Source organism: Asterias amurensis, chromosome 6 (genome assembly GCF_032118995.1).
Source record: "Asterias amurensis chromosome 6, ASM3211899v1".
Taxonomy (NCBI): Eukaryota; Metazoa; Echinodermata; class Asteroidea; order Forcipulatida; family Asteriidae; genus Asterias; species Asterias amurensis.
In genome coordinates this window covers 5240804-5259606 of record NC_092653.1, presented here as the reverse complement: position 1 = coordinate 5259606, position 18803 = coordinate 5240804, and the positions used below count along the sequence as shown (strand labels likewise).

Here is an 18803-nt window from a genome sequence, read left to right as displayed (position 1 = left end):
CCGTTTGTTATGAAATGTATATGGTTGGAAAGATGTTTTAAAAGTAGAATATAATGATCCACACAAGTATCACTCAAAATTGCACGGTTTTCATTTTACGTCGCGAATTAACACGGTCGGCCATTTATGGGAGTCAACTTTTTGACTCCCATAAATGGCCGACCGTGTTAGTCGACGAGGTAAAACGAAAACCACGCAATTTTGAGGCATATTTGTGTAGATCATTGTATCCTACTTTTACAACATCTTTCTAACCATATCAGTCTTATAACAAACGGTTAAAAACGCTTTTCAAAGACCAACTCGACCGATCCAAGGCAACGTGTTCCTTTAACAAGTTATGTTTATAGACCGTATAGAAGCTGTCCACACAAACCTTTTCAAATAAAGAAAAGTCAATCCTTCGGTTGTCAAACTTACTATATTTATCCTGCATGAGTCCTCGCCGCGCAACGGATCGAATCCCGGCGGGGATAAAAAAAATTCTTTAGCTTAATTTAGTTACATTCTTTACGCAACGATAACTTGCCATATTTCATCTTGAAAATTTTGATAACTTTGATATGGACCGTAGAAAATATCCACAAAACCATTCATTTGTTGCCGGACTTACTTAAATTTATGTATAGTCCTCGTGGCGCAACGGATTAGCGCGTTGGACTTCTAATTCAAAGGTTTCGGGTTCGAATCCCGGCGGGGATAGACTTCTCACATTTTGTCTTAATTTGTATAGGTTTTTTTACGCAACGCTCACTTCAGAAACCCATTCGTTTACATCTACACATCTGGAACAACAAGTTTTTTTTTTTTAACTAGTTCTATTTTTAGGGAGTTTGAACCTCCCCCAACTCATTTTCAGGTTATCATTACATGGTGTTACAGCAAACTTTACCCTTACTATATTCTGGTTTCCAACATGCAAATTTTCAAATCCTAGTTCTATTTTATTTTCAATTACCGTCATATGATAACCCTTCTTGCGCAACAAGTAAGGAAGTTAAGTATCCACGAAACAAAAAGTACTTGATAAAAAAAAGTAAAATTACGTCAGAGGCCATCCCTCGGTTGCCAGACTTACTCGTCAGTCCCCGTGGCGCAACGGATTAGCGCGTTGGACTTCTAAGTCAAAGGTTCTGGGCTCGAATCCCGGCGGGGATAAGTTTTTTTTCTCGCATAATAGCTTAAGTTATTGACCTTTGATGCTTTTGATGCTTTAGTTTGCCACATGAACGAGAGATCATTTTTATGGTTAAATCTTGTATTGTTAAATGTTAAAACTTAAATTAGGGCATTTTTTTTGTAAAATTCTAAATTTACTTCGGTCAGGGAAAGTCAAAAGTCTTTTTTCGCGTTCAGATTCGTTTGTTACCATTTGATCTGGAAAATGTTTCTTTCACCATAAATTTTTTTCGACACTCTTATATTGGAACAAACTTACATTTTACATTTCTGCCGTATAAAACAAAAATATTTAAAACGTTAAGTTTCCATAATATTGGGAAATGGACTGTAGAAACTATCCCACACAAACAATCAAAATGAAGAAAAAGTTAATGGACGTCAGATTTCATCACTCGGTTGCCAGACTTACTGTTCGTACTTCATGAGTCCCCGTGGCGCAACGGATTAGCGCGTTGGACTTCTAATTCAAAGGTTCCGGGTTCGAATCCCGGCGGGGATAAAGTTTTGTTTTTTTGCTTAATTTATTTATATTACTAACGCAACGATAATTTGACCTTGCTGTTTCCGTTTGTCGCAATTTCATTTTTGAACAGGCGACAATTTTTATGGTTGAATCATATACTGTTTAAAGTTTAAACTGACAGTCAGGTCTATTTTGTAAATTCTAATTTAACTTTTTCCCTTTGCGTTCAGATTCAAGAATTCGCTGGTTATGATTTGATCTGGAGAATGTTTCTTTTACCATAATGTTTATATTCGGCACAATCATTTTATTGGTAGTTGCTTTTTATTTTGCCAAATTTGATCATGAAAGTTTTTATTAACATTGTTAAAAGAATTTGTTGGACAACAACTATTAGAGTGTGAAGTTTCAATTATTGCGAGAATCAACCGTAGAAACTATGTCCACACAAACCGTCGATATAAAGAATAGGTCCAGACTTCAGTTTCCAAACTTCCTGATTTCTAGCGAGTCCCTGTGGCGCAACGGATTAGCGCGTTGGACTTCTAATTCAAAGGTTCCGGGTTCGAATCCCGGCGTGGATAAATATTTTTCTTCCATTTTAACTTAATTTATATGCCTTCTTTATGCAACGATAGCTTGACCTTGCCACTTGCCACATTCTATTTTTGAACAGGAAACCATTTCAAATGATTAAATCGTATTCTGGTTAAAATGTAAATTAATTGTCCATACTGTTTAGGCATATTTTGTAAAATAAATTGTAAACAATTGTTGGGGAATGACATTCATGATTTGACCTTTAACAATGCGTCGTTGACATTTTATTCGAAACGTTCATTGCAACTGCTTTTTAGTGGCCCATATTTGATCTTGAAAACTTAACATTTTACATTTCTGCCGAATTGTTAGAAAATGGACCATAGAAACATCCACACAAACCACAAAACAAAGAAAAGTCCATCCTTCGGTTTCCATACTTACTGTTAGTCCTGCATAAGTCCCCGTGGCGCAACGGATTAGCGCGTTGGACTTCTGATTAATAGGTTCTGGGTTCGAATCCCGGCGGGGATAAAACCGCTTTTTTTCTTGCAATTTAACGTAGTTAATTTATCTTCTTTACGCAACGATGACTGGACCTTCGATGCTTCATTTAGCCATTGTCATCATGGGCTTACTCGATCACATATAATTTAACCCCTTTTATACCTAAACCTGAGAGTTTAACATTTAAATCTAACACTTAACTATTTTTCTTTTGTTTCCTGACGAGTTCATTGACTCGGAAAGTACTGAACATAACAGACAATTGATGAAACACAACAAACAACATAGACACTGTATTTATAATAGCGCTTGCAAAAACTGTACTGTTGTGAATGGCGCATAGGTGCACGCCCCGGTCACGCCTGACTGGTTTATTGTTTATTCATCACGTGGTGCAGTTGCACATTTCAACCGTATATCAATGCGCTTTACATCTCGGTCATTGGGCCATTATAAAACATTCCTTTAATCGTTCTCAGCTCCCTGGGAAAATATAACAGCCCTGGTTGCCTTGGCGCCCCACAGACTTTTTATCAAACACAATATCAACCTCTCCCCTCACAGGAACCCATTTATACCCATTGATTAAGAAAAGCAACGAACTTCAAGTGATAAAAGAAACAAGAGTCATGACAGGGATTCGAACCCACACTCCCATGGCTTAAACCATCGCAACTTGTACTCGATTATCTAAATCACAAGCCCTCGTGGCGCAACGGATTAGCGCGTTGGACTTCTAATTCAAAGGTTCCGGGTTCGAATCCCGGCGGGGGTAGACGAAAGTTTTTGCTAATTAACGTTACTTTGATAGCCTGAAACATGAAAGCGTATACGTTCTTTGACGTTTGTTTGTTTGTTAGTTTGATGGTGTTTGTTTGTCGGGTGTGTGTTTGCTTATATTTTACATTTGTTTGCTGAATGGTAAACTTAAACCAACCAAAACCAAATTTGAAACTTTGCATAACACACAAATTTTCTGAGTAAAGTTCATACTTCGGTTACCAGGCTTACTACATTTCCTGCACAAGTCCTCGTGGCGCAACGGATTAGCGCGTTGGACTTTTAATCAAAGGTTCCGGGTTCGAATCCCGGCGGGGATAAAGTTTTTTGTATGTTATTTAATTTTACATTCTTACAATACAAGACATCCAAAGTAGCTTGCAACATGTAAGCGTGTTGTCGTGTCTGTTTACTGTTCGTTTGTGTGGTTGGTTGTTTGCTTGTATGGTACGTTTTGTTCGTATAAGTTGCAACCCCTTTGAATTTTGTAAACATAACTAAAACATAACTAAAACAGAACTGAACGAAGAAACTTTGCATAACACACAAATCATCGGGGAGAAGTTCAGCCTTCGGTTGTCAGACCTACTATTCATCCTGCATAAGTCCCCGTGGCGCAACGGATTAGCGCGTTGGACTTCTAATTCATCCACACAAACCACAAAACAAAGAAAAGTCCATCCTTCGGTTGCCATACTTACTATTAGTCCTGCATGAGTCCCAGTTAGCGCGTTGGACTTCTAATTCAAAGGTTCCGGGTTCGAATCCCGGCGGGGATAAACCACAGTTTTTCTTGCAATTTAACGTAGTTAATTTATCTTCTTTACGCAACGATGACTGGACCTTCGATGCTTCATTTAGCCATTTTCATAATGGGCTTACTCGGTCACATATAATTTAACTCTTATTATAACTAAACCTGAGACATTTTGGAAATCTTGATCAGTTTTTCACCTCCGTTTTTTTCTTAGTCTTCATTTAATTCTTACACTTAACTTTGTTTCTTTTGTTTCCTAACGAGTTCATTGACTCGGAAAGTACTGAACATAACAGACAGTTGATGAAACACAACAAACAACATAGACACTGTATTTATAATAGCGCTTGCAAAAACTGTACTGTTGTGAATGGCGCATAGGTGCACGCCCCGGTCACGCCTGACTGGTTTATTGTTTATTCATCACGTGGTGCAGTTGCACATTTCAACCGTATATCAATGCGCTTTACATCTCGGTCATTGGACCATTATAAAACAAAATATAACAGCCCTGGTTGGCTTGGCGCCCCACAGACTTTTTATCAACACAAAATCAACCTCTCCCCTCACAGGAACCCATTTATACCCATTGATTAAGAAAAGCAATTGTAGTAACGAACTTCAAGTGATAAAAGAAACAAGAGTCATGACAGGGATTCGAACCCACACTCCCATGGCTTAAACCATCGCAACTTGTACTCGATTATCTAAATCACAAGCCCTCGTGGCGCAACGGATTAGCGCGTTGGACTTCTAATTCAAAGGTTCCGGGTTCGAATCCCGGCGGGGGTAGACGAACGTTTTTGCTAATTAACGTTACTTTGATAGCCTGAAACATGAAAGCGTATACGTTCTTGGACGTTTGTTTGTTTGTTAGTTTGATGGTGTTTGTTTGTCGGGTGTGTGTTTGCTTATATTTTACTTTTGTTTGCTGAATGGTAAACTTAAAACAACCAAAACCAAATTTGAAACTTTGCGTTAACACACAAATTTTCTGAGTAAAGTTAATCCTTCGGTTACCAGGCTTACTATTCTTTCTGCATAAGTCCCCGTGGCGCAACGGATTAGCGCGTTGGACTTCTAATTCAAAGGTTCCGGGTTCGAATCCCGGCGGGGATATAGTTTTTTGTATGTTATTTAATATTACCTTCTTACAAAGACATTCAAAGTAAGCTTCTTACGCAACGATTTTTTTGGTATGGCCGTCGATGCTTTAATTTGCAGAGTATAAAACTGCCCAAATAGTTTTTCAGCATGTATTATTCTCACATTGTAGAAAATACGATTATTCTTTATACGTCATATGCCTACATTACATCATAAAAGGTATACTCAAAACAGAAATGACTGCAGACATTTTATGCACAAATATATTTTTGTTGATAACAATACTGTTATTGCCGTTTGCAATTTTTGTGTCAACTTATAAGATTAATTGAAACCGATTAATTATCTTAAATCAAATAATTTTAATTTGTTTTCCGTCCTTCTCCGCTCAGGACTCCCGAAAGCGAGCAGGATGTCACATTACAAAATGATGGCAGGAGGTCATCTTCTCAACTGCGTAGCTATGACGTCAGATGACGTCATGTACGTCACGCTACCGCTCTATCACATTTCAGCACTATTGTTTGGACTCAGCAATATTATCAGAAACGGTAAGAAAACAGAACAAAATATAAATCCAATATTTTCAATTTATGTTCACAAGCAAGCGTTGGCCTATAGACTTCTGTAAATAGATTACAAACTGTGCTCAATTTCATAGAGCTGATTAAGCAGCAAGTTAGTGAACCAAATAATATTTCTGCTTAGCAAGAAAATGCAGGTTATCAGTCACATTTCGTAAAAAAATACATGCTATTTTGGCTGGTGATCCTATCCTAGTAAGCAGTTTGTCTACTTATTAGCTATTTTTTGTGCTTAAAGGAACACGTTGCCTTGGATCGGACGAGTTGGTCAAAACAAAAGCGTTTGTAACCGTTTTGTATATAATGCATATGGTTGGAAAGATGTTTTAAAAGTAGAATACAATGATCCTCACAAGTTTGCCTCGAAATTGCGTGGTTGTCCTTCTACTGTAAGAACTAACACGGTCGGCCATTTATGGGAGTCAAAATTTTGACCCCCATAAATGGCCGACGTGTTAGTCGACGAGGTCAAAGGAAAACCACGCAATTTCGAGGCATGTTTGTGTGGATCATTGTATTCTACTTTTACATCATCTTTCTACCCATATGCATTTTATAAAAAACGGTTACAAACGCTTTTCAAAGACCAACTCGACCGATCCAAGGCAACGTGTTCCTTTAAGCAGCTCTCTAAAATTGGGCCCAGGCCAGATGTCATCACAATATCAAGCTGTACTTTGAATAATGTGCATCCTCTCAAATTTGGATTCCACACTCTTTCAAACTTCTCTTTGGTGAAGTGTTGGCGGAAATAAACATTTTAAAAGGCCCTTCTTCTGAAACGAGTTTGAGTTTCACGAAACTTGAAAAATCTCCCGACGATGACTAATTAAAGAGCAGGCTAACCGAAACGTTCAGACCAGTTAAAAACTCTCTTTACGGCAGTGTAGTTAACGACAAGTCCTCTCCATCCACTGAAAGAAAATAGTAAGTCCCGGCCGATTTCCTACCTTACACCCCTGCAGGTAGTAGTTAATAAAGCAGGACATTTCTTTTCAGAACTAAGTAGTCTCCCGAATTCCGAAATCTACTCACTGCGGCAGTAGAATAATTAGCGTGACCAGTTCTTAAAGAACAAAACACACGCAGCAAAAAAGGAAGAGGTTACCGCATGCAAACCGAGTATGAACACGAGAAGGTTTCACAGAGATGGTTTTAATCAGCTGGAATTCCACACTTGACTTTTTTTGTACTGCAAAAATTTAGGCAGAAATTTATGGGATTTGTCTTTCGAAGTGACATCAACATACAGAGGGAATTGTCAAAAACAGGGCCTTAAATTTTAAGGGAACCTTACAGAATTGGTTTTTGCTCTGAAGGCTTTTTCAAACACAATATCAACTTCCAACCTCGTATAGCGTCCCATTTTTACCCCCGGATGAAGAGAAGCAATCATAGTAAAAACGTCTTGCTTTAAGAACACAAGCGTCATGACAGGGATTCAAACCCACACTCCGATTGCTAACCATCTGAACTTAAATTCGATGCTAATAAACTATACGAGCCCTCGTGGCGCAACGGATTAGCGCGTTGGACTTCTAATTCAAAGGTTCCGGGTTCGAATCCCGGCGGGGGTAGAAAACATTTTTTAAACTAACAATCTTTAATGTACCTTTTTACGATACTTTTGGTATAGTTTTTGATGCTTCATTTAACTATACGAGCCCTCGTGGCGCAACGGATTAGCGCGTTGGACTTCTAATTCAAAGGTTCCGGGTTCGAATCCCGGCGGGGGTAGAAAACATTTTTTAAACTAACAATCTTTAATGAACCTTTTTACGATTCTTTTGGTATAGTTTTTGATGCTTCATTTAACTATACGAGCCCTCGTGGCGCAACGGATTAGCGCGTTGGACTTCTAATTCAAAGGTTCCGGGTTCGAATCCCGGCGGGGGTAGAAAACATTTTTTTAAACTAACAATCTTTAATGTACCTTTTTACGATACCTTTGGTATTTTTTGATGCTTCATTTAACTACACGAGCCCTCGTGGCGCAACGGATTAGAGCGTTGGACTTCTAATTCAAAGGTTCCGGGTTCGAATCCCGGCGGGGGTAGAAAACACTTTTTTAAACTAACAATCTTTAATGTACCTTTTTACGATACCTTTGGTATTTTTTGATGCTTCATTTAACTACACGAGCCCTCGTGGCGCAACGGATTAGCGCGTTGGACTTCTAATTCAAAGGTTCCGGGTTCGAATCCCGGCGGGGGTAGAAAACATTTTTTAAACTAACAAGCTTTAATGTACCTTTTTACGATACCTTTGGTATAGTTTTTGATGCTTCATTTTGCAGACTCCATATAGCTTGCAACATGTAAGCGTGTAGTGTTCGTGGTTGTTTGTTGTTTGTTTGTTGAATTGGTTTTGCTAACAAAACAGTTGCTGGCAGTGTAAGCACTTTATGTAATCACACATTTTGCATTCGAATCGTTTCAAAACCAAAATGATTAGGCACCTTATCAAAACTTTCCCCGAACAACTTGTGGAAGGGTTTTCCCGACACCATTTGGGAACATTTGCTGGCTCCCAGTAGATAGCAAATCTAAGTGTGTGGGGTTTTACCAACATTAAACAAATGGCCCATAGAACTTTCCTGAAAACCTTTCCTGGAGTTTATACAGAATGCACAATATTTTGTTGAGGGATAACAAATTAGCTCCGGGAAAACATTTCCGCTAGTTATCCGGGAAAAGTTTAGATAAAGTGCCTTAACGGGAAATTAGGTAATTTTGTTTATTTCTCATCAAATATATTATTTCAGACGGAAATATTTAAAGTGATGGTTTCACCTTTATCATCATTAGACCGTGTAAGTTTTATGTAAATCTGTGATCTCTGACGAGTTTTTGTATCACCAATTCCCTATAGGCCCTAAATGTTCCTTTACCTCATCAAACATCCTCTTCTTCCCCTTGGATATGGATTAATTACTGCTGGCATTTTTATTATTTTGACTCATTAGACAAGTCGTGTGAAAGATTGATTGTGCCCAAGACGTGCAACCGTCGGCAGGTTGTACTCCCTAGTCTTTTAGAAATAGAGAAATCACAAAAAAGATTAGATCATTGATTATGGGTGGGAAAAGGGCAACCAGAGGACACGAGGAAGAGAAGTGAAGCATTGAAGTATTTGAAGACTCATTCAACTTGACAGGCAAAGATACCTACAGTTATCGATCATTATACATCAACCATGTTAATTGAACCTCATCAATTACATGACATTTAGAGAGATGTGAGGATACCCAGGTCTTCAATTATGTTGCTTAGTATTGAACGATTGAACCGGTTACTCGGTTGCTCTTACAAATCAATTATACGTACTACTCTTTTCACTTGGAGTTACTCGTTCTAACTCGAGATAGGATTAGCGTTTCGTGAAATCGGCTGCAGTGCCTTCAAAGTTGACCGCATATCGCAGCCAAACACGTCAAGCGAACTTTGACAACTCATGTTTAAGACACCCCGATGGATCGATTCAAACATCCTCTTCGTGCCCTTGGGTACATGGCTTAGTTACTGCCGACATTTTGATAGTATTGACTCATTATCAAGAAACATTAGACAAGTCGTGTGAAAGATTGATTGTGCCCAAGACGCGCAACCGTCGGCATGTTGTACTCCACAGTCTCTTAAAAATAGAGAAACCACAAACAAAAAACCAAGAAATTATTTCAACAAATTCGTTCATTTCTCTGACGCCATATAGGGCCAATTTATATTTGGAAAAAAAATATGTTTGCCTGTTCGGATTGTTTGTAGACCTATAAACTGTGCAAGTTTGGCGCGTAATCAAATTAATATTGGCACCCAAAGTGCTAAGCAATTATTAAAGAAACTGCTAAAGGCCGCTCAAAACAGGCTTTATGAAATTAGTTCCGATCAGCATGTCCTTTAATAAAAAGTCCATGGAAGATAACCCCCTATCTGACGTAATTTATCACTAAAATATTTGAATTTGAGAGACCTCAGAATTAGATTTTGAGGTATCGAAATCAAGCATCTGAAAGCACACAACTTGTGCAACAAGGGCGTTTTTTCTTCCATTATTCTCTCGCAACTTCGACCTACAATTGAGCTCAAATTTTCACAGGTTTGTTATTTTATGCATATTATGTCGAGATACACCAAGTGAGAAGACTCAGATACAATTACCAATAGTGTCCACAGTGTTATTAAGCCGAGAAATTACTTTTAGAGATTTTAGTATGGTTTTTATCCTGGAAATGGTTATAATAAATTACCTCAGCCGTAAATTGCTCTAATTAATCCATTAAAGACACTAGACACGATTTGTAATTGTCAAAGACCAGTCTTCTCACTTGCTGTATCTCAACATATGCATAAAATAACAAACCTGTGAAATTTGGAGCCCAATCGGTCGTGGAAGTTGCGAGATAATAATGAAAGAAAAACACCCTTGTCAGACGAAGTTGTGTTCGTTCAGATGCTTGATTTCGGACCTCAAATTCTAAACCTGTGGTATCGAAATCAAATTCGTGGAAAATTACTTCTTTCTCGAAAACAAGTCCACTTCAGAGGGAGCCGTTGCTCACAATGTTTTATACTATCAACCTCTCCCCATTACTCATTGCCAAGTAAAGTTTTATGCTCATAAATATTTTGAGTAATTACTAATAGTGTCCACTGCCTTTAACAAGTTATGACTTCCTTGTGTTTATTAAAAGGAAGATAGGGCTTATCGGGAGTAATGATTAATTTGTTTTATTTAACCAGAATAGTTACTTATCCATTTGAACATCTTTCATTCTTTGTATACAGCATCAACGGTTTTTATCAGATGATAATATTAAGGAACACGTTGCCTTGGAACGATTGAGTTGGTCTTTGAAAAGCGTTTGTAACCGTTGGTTATAAAATGCATAGATGGTTAGAAAGATGTTGTAAAAGTAGAATACAATGATCCACACAAACATGCTTCGAAAATTGCACAGTTTTCCTTTTACCTCGTAGACTAACACGGTCGGCCATTTATGGGAGTCAAATTTTTGACTCCCATAAATGGCCGACCGTGTTAGTTCGCACAGTAAAAGGAAACCACGCAATTTCGAGGCAAATGTGTGGATCATTGTATTCTACTTTTAAAACATCTTTCCAACCATATGCATTTTATAAAAAACGGTTACCAACTCTTTTTATAGACCAACTCGTCCGATCCAGGGCAACGTGTTCCTTTAAAGTTTTATACTCGTTCTCTCTCTGCACTACTGTTTGCATATACCACCAACGCTTCTAAACAAATCGTCAAAAACCTACCAGGTGCGGTGTTAATGTCTAGTTATGGAAAATATCATAAGCCACCTGACTTTAATCGAGTTGCACTGGCCCACGCAGTTTAATATTTATAACCTCTTCTTGTTGACATGGAAGTACATTTATTGTTTATTAGATAGAGCTTTCTTATGACTCATTTGTGACAACCATATTCGATATTATGTTGGCTATAGTAGAGAGTTTATAACAGCTTTCCTTTTTGACTCATTGGCGATAACAATAGAGAGTAGGTGGTTCCCACGCAGATCGATACTAGCCCCTCCTACACTGTATGTTATTTGCAACAAACATGGAGGGTACCAATTGGCGTCAACATCCAGTAGTGATATCCTATTAGTTCAACCAATATATTTATGTAAAAACCTATATAATACGGTATGAACCCACTACCAATGACCAGCTGTATTTGCTCTCCGGTTCGGGCGTATGGTGAGTGGTGGATTCAGAATTGTAACGCGAAGTAGAACAGTCTGTATTTGTGTGCAGTGCTGCAATGGCCTTTTTGTATTGACGTCATACAACCGCAATCTTTGAGGCTAACCGAAAATGAAACAATGGAAAACGCATATACTTTTACGCGCTGCAAACTGGACTGGCCAATAAACGACGTGCTTATGAGCTCGACGCGAGGGTGCCCTACTCAAATGACGTCATGTACATAAGGTATTTAAAACAATTTACCTGACGTCATCGTCACAATATTACCTTGGTTGCACAAATCACTTTTGGAGTCAATGTCCCAGTGTTTAGTGCAGTGCCTTGTTTTATAAGGAAGTATGCCTTGTTGTGTTTGTACCCAAAAATAACTAAACGTTTCATTTCTTGTTATTGCTCATTATATAAATAGGGGCAACGATGGTTCTGAGACCGAAGTTTTCAGCAGCTCAGTTTTGGACGGATTGCTGCAAGCATGACGTCACCATTATCATGTACATTGGAGAGCTGTTTAGATATCTTCTTTCGCGCCCAGAGGTATGCAAGTCTTGTATTAAGTGTCACTAAAATACAAATATTTTTCAGAAAATGGGAAATTTAAGTTTCAGGGACCGTGACTTGGGGAAGGCTTTCAAGTGTAGACCACGTGGTCTGTGACATCATAATGTATACAGATGTTTAAATAAATAAATAAATAAATAAATAAATAAATAAATAAATAAATAAATATGTACAAGGTTACCACAGAGCCTGGACTTCCTCCTGCCTGAACGATCTGGGCCCAATAATTCATAAAATGCAGAAAATATTGCTCAACATTTTTCTTGCTTAGTAGAAATAAAAAGGATACCAGTCACAATTTTTTAATTTTGCATGATAGTTTGGCGGGTAACCTGATTCCTTAAAGCATAATGTTGTTGTGCTCAGCAACTTTTTATGCTTATGAAAGGGAAACCCAAAAGAAGAAATACTACCATCGGTATATTTATTGCTTTTTATATTTGAAGTAGGAATTGTGACAGGGAAGCAGGTTAGTAAATTCAAAAGTCGAGATATCCAAAGACAGTTACATTATAAAGCTTTGAATGGAAATAAAAATGTGTGGTGAGAGCCAAAGGTACAATTGGGAAGAAACAAACTTTGTGACGCCATTGGAAACTGGATGAAAAGAATTAACATTAAACATTAAACTTGGGGGTATACAACCTTGTGTAAAATCTCGTTTGTATGAGTGATGGCTCTGAAAAGCGCCATTGTGGCGGGTCTCGACGTTTCGAACAGTATATTCTGCTAGTCTTCATGAGAAATGAAGAAGAAAAGCATATTATACTGTTCAAAACGTCGATACCATACCAGCTCTTTGCAGAGCCATCCTCTTTGTTGTTACCAGGGGAGGTACCAGGACAGGCGAACGAAAGAAAACAAGTTGACCAATCAGTTTCTGGACCCCGAGGTTTTATTAACAACCTGCATGTTGTACATGAGTCACAAAATGAAATATGGAAGGTGTAGGAAATGTTGACGGCATCACGCCGGACAACCAACTGCCCTGAACAAAGGCAGAAAGCTTGGTATTATAGCGACTTGGTTACGTTACCAGTAAACGAGGTATGAGTACATCCAGATGCATTTGTAATCTTACTGTACGTAAAATGCATGCAACACAACACTATAGACCTTATAGACCTTACCGCAAATACCAATGCGCAAGCGCAGACTGTTGAATGAGGTGCATTGTGGGATAGATATGGATCAAATTTGGATACCAGCTGGACCACAATGCACCTAATTCCAAGCTTTACGCGCGCGCCCCGTTATTTGCGAAAAGGTCTATGCACATGACGTCATTTCAGTAGGGCGCCCTCACCTAGAGGTCAAAAGGAGGTTGCTCATTGGCCAATCCTGTGCGCCGCGCGTACAAATCTGTGCGTTTCGATTGTTTCGTCACCGTTTTTCCACTAAGATGGCCGCTGGATGACGTCAATGCATAAGGTCTATACAAAAGAGATTTGCCACACCATGCAAAGCTTCAGACACCACTCATTACAAACTTTGCTGTATCCCAACTTTGTCCTTTTTTTCCCAATCCCACAGAGTCCGGAAGAGAAAACCAACAAGGTCCGAGTGGCTGTGGGTAACGGGCTCGGAAGTGATATCTGGGGCGAAGTCATGGAGCGGTTCAGTATCGGGAGGATCCTTGAGACGTACGGGGCGACTGAAGCTAACTTCGGCATCATGAATGTAGACAATAAGATCGGATCGGTGGGATGCTGGCCTCCTTTACTAAGGGTAATTTAGATTCAAACATATTTAAAAGTCGTTTTCACACGAGAGCAACTTAAACGATGATTCCTTGCTTCATTTTAGCATAGTCTTATAGTTTTTACATTTTGCACTTCGAGTGAAATTTTACAATAACTTTTCTAAAATAATACTAATTACTGCCAACACAATTACATTGGTGTTGTTTTAACACCCTCTGATGTTTAATTGTTATTCTCCTTTGGGTATTAATGTGACAATTGTGTAAACAACCCATGGTGTCAAGTTTAACACCACTGTTTTGCAGTGTATTTCACAACATTAAATTGAAACCAGACTTGTTATTTTTATCTTCAGGTAATTATATCTTCTTCTTTTTTCCGTAGATATTCTGTCCGATCGAGTTGATCAAGTATGATTACGAGTCTGCCCAGCCTATTCGGGATGAGAAGGGTCGATGCATCAAGATTCCTCCCGGTAAGTTTGTTCGAAGCACGCGGTCAAAATATTGTCAAATACCAGTATCCTCACAAAATAAAGTCTATACATGTATACATGAAATAACATGTGAAAGTTTAAGCTCAATCGCCTATCGGAATCACGAACAAATAGTGAGAAAAATGTTCACACAATTAATTTGTTTTGAAGACATTTCAGTTTTAGACATCGGGAGGAAACCCCCTATAGAGGGAAACCCACGCAGCCAGGTGGGACTGAAAAACCCAATCCACATGGCTGGCTCCGGTCCAGGCATCGAACTGGGGTCCACAGAGGTGAAAGGCATGAAGATAAACCACTGAGTCAACCTGAGTGCAAACCTGACATAACACTGTTTGATGTCTTATAACTGATTGTTTTGGGGTGGGTTTTTTTGCTCACAACTTTCTATAAGAGCCATGAGTTCGCAAAAGACGTTCTTGCGCACGTAGTGAAGTTTCGTCTCAGCTCAGTATTTCGATACAATTCATCGTCAACTTTTTCTGATTGTGTCGTGTGTTGAAACACCCGAATTTTAATAGTGGTTGATGTCTTAGCTTGGAGCCTTTTTTAATATTGCTCAAAAGAACCATGAGTTCGCAAAAGACATTCCTGAGCACGGAGTGAAGTTTCGTCTCCCAAACTTACTCAGTTTTTGTTTTATACAATTCATCATCCTGTCAGGACAAAAAATGCGCAACTTCCGTCATTCCAAAAACACGTCAATCAAAGTGAGAAAGTTGCTTTACATGGCGCCTTTCCAAGATTCGCGGTGGCCCGTGGCATCATCAAGTTTCGATGACTGATGGAAAATAATATGGGACAGTTATGGGTTTAAAGGCAGTGGACATTATTGGTAATCATTCAAAAACATGGTTCCACTCTGAAGTAACGTCGTTTTTGAGAAAGAGGTAATTACTCACTCAAATAATAATAAAAACTTCAGCTGAGGCATTTTATTATGCTTCTGAAAGCAAAACTATTGGTAATTGACAAAGACCGGTCTTCTCACTTGGTGTATCTCAACATTGTATATAAAATAACAACCCTTTAAAAATCAAATTCGAAATCAAATTCGTATCAACCTCTCCCTATTACTCGTTACCAAGTAAGGTTTTATGCCAATAATTATTTTGAGTAGTTACCAATAGTGTCCACTGCCTTTAATGTGCAAGGCTGGGTTTTTTCTTTTATTACTCTCTTGCAACTATGACAAATTCGATGACCAATTGAGTCCAAATTTTCACAGGTTTGTTAATTGTTGGAATACACCAAGTTAGAATACTGGTCCTTGACAATTTACCAAAGGTGTCCATCAGCCGATTTCACGAAACGCAAGGATTAATCCTATCTCGAGTTAGGACGAGTATAACTCGTTCTAACTTAGGGTGGGTCCAATGCGTCCAACGTCTATGGATACGGAACTGAACTTTAAGTCCTAAGATTAATCCTAAGTTAGGAGGAGTTTGGTGAACTCGACGGCTGTGCCTTTAAGGGTTTATTTTTGTCCTATCACGGGATATCTCCCTTCAATGAAGAGGAATTGGGTGTGACGCCACAAAGTACCCCGAGAAAATGAAGACGGGGGTTTTGTGACAAGTGCATTTCAAAAAACAATGCCTGGGGGATAAGATGTTTCCTCATGGCCAAGACGTTTGAGGGGCAAAACATGATGGAGTTTGCCGGTTGAATTGGAGTTCAACTACATTATAATACAATGCATTGTTTGTTGGAGGTGATGGGTCGTTGTACTCTCAACTCACGCAGCATCGTACATCACTATCTTTTTTTAGTATCTCTTTTCATTGCTTGTGAGGAAACTTGTATGTGTTTGGGGGACAGTACGCGCATTTAAAGGCAGTGGACACTATTGGTAATTGTCAAAGAGTAGCAGTCACAGTTGGTGTATCTCAACATATGCATAAAATAACAATCCTGTGAAAATTTGAGCCCAATCGGTCATCAAAGTTGGGAGATAATAATGAAAGAAAAAACACTCTTGTCACAAGAAGTTGTGTGCGTTTAGATGGTTGATTTCGAGACCTCAAGTTCTAAATCTGAGGTCTTGAAATCAAATTCATTTCTCGAAAACTATGTCACTTCAGAGGGAGCTGTTTCTCACAATGTTTTATACTATCAACCTCTCCCAATTACTCGTCACCAAGAAAGGTTTTATGCTAATAATTATTTTGAGTACAAATAGTGTCCACTGCCTTTAAACTACTTTCAAATATTCCTTATCAAAATTATATTCAAGCCTGCTCGCTTTCAGGTTGGGTGTGTGGTCTATGTAAGTTTTCTCTTGCATGGTCACGTTTCTATATTTCAAAGTAACAGGTAAGGGGATTAATTTATAAGTAGAAGTCAAGTTGTTAAACCGGTGAATTAGAAAAAAATTACATCCCCGCCCGGATTCGAACCCGGAGCCTTTGAATTAGAAGTCCAACGCGCTAATCCGTTGCGCCACGGGGACTTGATGAGGAGATGTGTGTGAGGGTCATTGAAAATGGCTAACTCGGCTGAACCACCGGTATCTGTTTAAATTTGAACCATAGGGGTTGTCACACAGATACAGAAGGTAGAACCACAATTAGCATTTATTGTGTAGTGTTATGAAACATGGCATACAACTAAATATTGTGCTTTATTAATATTTTGGTTTTACCCTTATACACTGTCGTGTGTTAGCCCTGTATACTCAGTACTTTCCCGATTTTTTAAAAACAAATATCACAGGTATATTACTCGGGAGGGAATCGATTACCAGACCATCGAGATTAGCCGGTTGCATCTATTAAATTGTGGTTTGTCTGTGTGGTTATTGTTAGGAGACACTGGGCTATTGCTCTGCCCTGTGAACAAGACGTTTCCCTTGGAGGGGTATGTTGGGAAGGAGGACTTGATGCAAAGGAAGCTGGTACACAACGTCTTGAGAGATGGTGACGTCTACTTCAACACGGGAGACCTGTTTGTTCAAGATGAGAATTACAACTTGTACTTCAAAGACAGATTGGGAGATACTTTTAGGTAAGGACATGGAAGAGAAGTAAGAATTTGTCCTGGGCCCAATTTCATGTAAGCCTATAGCTGCTTAATCAGAAAATATTGAGAGATACCCGTTGCTGGGTTCGAACTGCCTCCGCTACCGGGCAATCTCGGTGGTCTTGGTCAGACACTGCTCTAGAATTGCAAAGGTCGTGGGTGCGAATCCCACCCGAGTAATATGCACGTAATGTTTTTCACAGGATTCGGGGAAAGTACTGAGTATGTGCTCACACACATTTAGCAAGTTCGAGTGAGGCACTATAGTCGACTATATAGTCGACTATAGTCGACCATTGGTTGATTTTGCCTGGTACCCAGGATGTATTTAATGCATAGGTAAACATGGAACATTGACCAGTGGTTGACAAATGATCGCCACCCAAACTTGCCCATTGGTGTAGGGTAAAAACAAGAATTAATGTTCAGAAAATATTTCGTAAGGATTATCTGCTACGCAGTGGTTAGAAGGATACCAGTCGTAGATGGTACATGACAACTTGTATTTTGGCTGTGACCCTATTCTGGTAAGCATAATTTTGTTGTGCTTAGCTTCTTTGTGTGCTTAAGCAGCTCTTTGAAATTGGGCCTTGGTAGTAAATGAATCCATAATTTTTAAAGAGTGAGCTAGACATTGTTACCACAGAGGAAGGAAACGTGCCTGAAACCTTCATTACTTTAATTAAGAAGGCATGTTTGAGGTATGGTTAAACAAAACAGAGGAAATCAAGATTTGCTATTAAAAAGTAAAATTTAAAAGTCAAAATGATCTACAGATGTCAAGTTATGTTAACACTGGAAACTTCTGCCAAAAGTTGTGGTTGAGTTTTGAGTAAAAATAGCCAGTGGTGAAATTCTAGGACCTCATCAATCCTCAATCAAAAAATGTGGCAACGGTTCAAGAAAGAGTCAAATATTTCTCTACGCATTGTCAGCTTGACTCAAACTCAAAACAGGTTCTTGGGTTTTTATGTTTTGCCTTCTTCTTTACGTCTCGTCTGTCCTCCTCGGGGGACTGACGGAACTCCGACCCATTGTGTGCATCCTCCGATAATATAAAAATAAAAATTCCTCGCCATAATATTTTTTTAATTCTGGCGACAGGTGGAAAGGTGAAAATGTGGCAACGACCGAGGTTTCTCAAGTTTTACATGAAGTGGACTCAGTGTTTGAGGCTAATGTTTATGGTGTAACTGTGCCAGGTAAGGTATTCTTGCATAAGAACTAAACGTGTATCCTTTTTTTTATGGGATTTGTTTTGTTAATGATAAATCGTTTAAAGGTAGTGGACACTATTGGTAATTACTCAAAAAAAATATTAGCAAAAAACCTTACTTGGTAACGAGTAATGGGGAGAGGTTGATGGTATA

At 38.8% G+C, this 18803-nt stretch overlaps 1 protein-coding gene and 15 non-coding genes across 16 annotated transcripts in view; 15 read left to right on the top strand and 1 right to left on the bottom strand.

The window, feature by feature from the left end:
* LOC139939099 (long-chain fatty acid transport protein 2-like) overlaps positions 1–18803 on the top strand; it is a 61948-nt gene that overhangs the window by 36784 nt on the left and 6361 nt on the right. The window contains exons 5-10 of the mRNA XM_071934836.1: positions 5729–5887; positions 12065–12189; positions 13747–13941; positions 14301–14391; positions 17220–17418; positions 18538–18635. Of these exons, the coding sequence (XP_071790937.1) occupies positions 5729–5887; positions 12065–12189; positions 13747–13941; positions 14301–14391; positions 17220–17418; positions 18538–18635 (867 nt within the window). The remainder of the gene's footprint in view (positions 1–5728; positions 5888–12064; positions 12190–13746; positions 13942–14300; positions 14392–17219; positions 17419–18537; positions 18636–18803) is intronic.
* On the top strand, positions 629–702 carry Trnar-ucu (transfer RNA arginine (anticodon UCU)). Its single transcript has one exon. It is a non-coding gene; the product is annotated as a tRNA-Arg (tRNA).
* Trnar-ucu (transfer RNA arginine (anticodon UCU)) lies at positions 1608–1681 on the top strand. Its single transcript has one exon. It is a non-coding gene; the product is annotated as a tRNA-Arg (tRNA).
* On the top strand, positions 2156–2229 carry Trnar-ucu (transfer RNA arginine (anticodon UCU)). Its single transcript has one exon. It is a non-coding gene; the product is annotated as a tRNA-Arg (tRNA).
* Positions 2646–2719, top strand: Trnar-ucu (transfer RNA arginine (anticodon UCU)). The gene has a single exon. It is a non-coding gene; the product is annotated as a tRNA-Arg (tRNA).
* Positions 3394–3467, top strand: Trnar-ucu (transfer RNA arginine (anticodon UCU)). Its single transcript has one exon. It is a non-coding gene; the product is annotated as a tRNA-Arg (tRNA).
* Trnak-uuu (transfer RNA lysine (anticodon UUU)) lies at positions 3720–3792 on the top strand. Its single transcript has one exon. It is a non-coding gene; the product is annotated as a tRNA-Lys (tRNA).
* Trnar-ucu (transfer RNA arginine (anticodon UCU)) lies at positions 4078–4251 on the top strand. Its single transcript has 2 exons — positions 4078–4115; positions 4216–4251. It is a non-coding gene; the product is annotated as a tRNA-Arg (tRNA).
* Positions 4948–5021, top strand: Trnar-ucu (transfer RNA arginine (anticodon UCU)). Its single transcript has one exon. It is a non-coding gene; the product is annotated as a tRNA-Arg (tRNA).
* On the top strand, positions 5275–5348 carry Trnar-ucu (transfer RNA arginine (anticodon UCU)). The gene has a single exon. It is a non-coding gene; the product is annotated as a tRNA-Arg (tRNA).
* Positions 7424–7497, top strand: Trnar-ucu (transfer RNA arginine (anticodon UCU)). The gene has a single exon. It is a non-coding gene; the product is annotated as a tRNA-Arg (tRNA).
* Positions 7584–7657, top strand: Trnar-ucu (transfer RNA arginine (anticodon UCU)). The gene has a single exon. It is a non-coding gene; the product is annotated as a tRNA-Arg (tRNA).
* Trnar-ucu (transfer RNA arginine (anticodon UCU)) lies at positions 7744–7817 on the top strand. Its single transcript has one exon. It is a non-coding gene; the product is annotated as a tRNA-Arg (tRNA).
* Trnar-ucu (transfer RNA arginine (anticodon UCU)) lies at positions 7903–7976 on the top strand. Its single transcript has one exon. It is a non-coding gene; the product is annotated as a tRNA-Arg (tRNA).
* Trnar-ucu (transfer RNA arginine (anticodon UCU)) lies at positions 8062–8135 on the top strand. Its single transcript has one exon. It is a non-coding gene; the product is annotated as a tRNA-Arg (tRNA).
* On the bottom strand, positions 16791–16864 carry Trnar-ucu (transfer RNA arginine (anticodon UCU)). Its single transcript has one exon. It is a non-coding gene; the product is annotated as a tRNA-Arg (tRNA).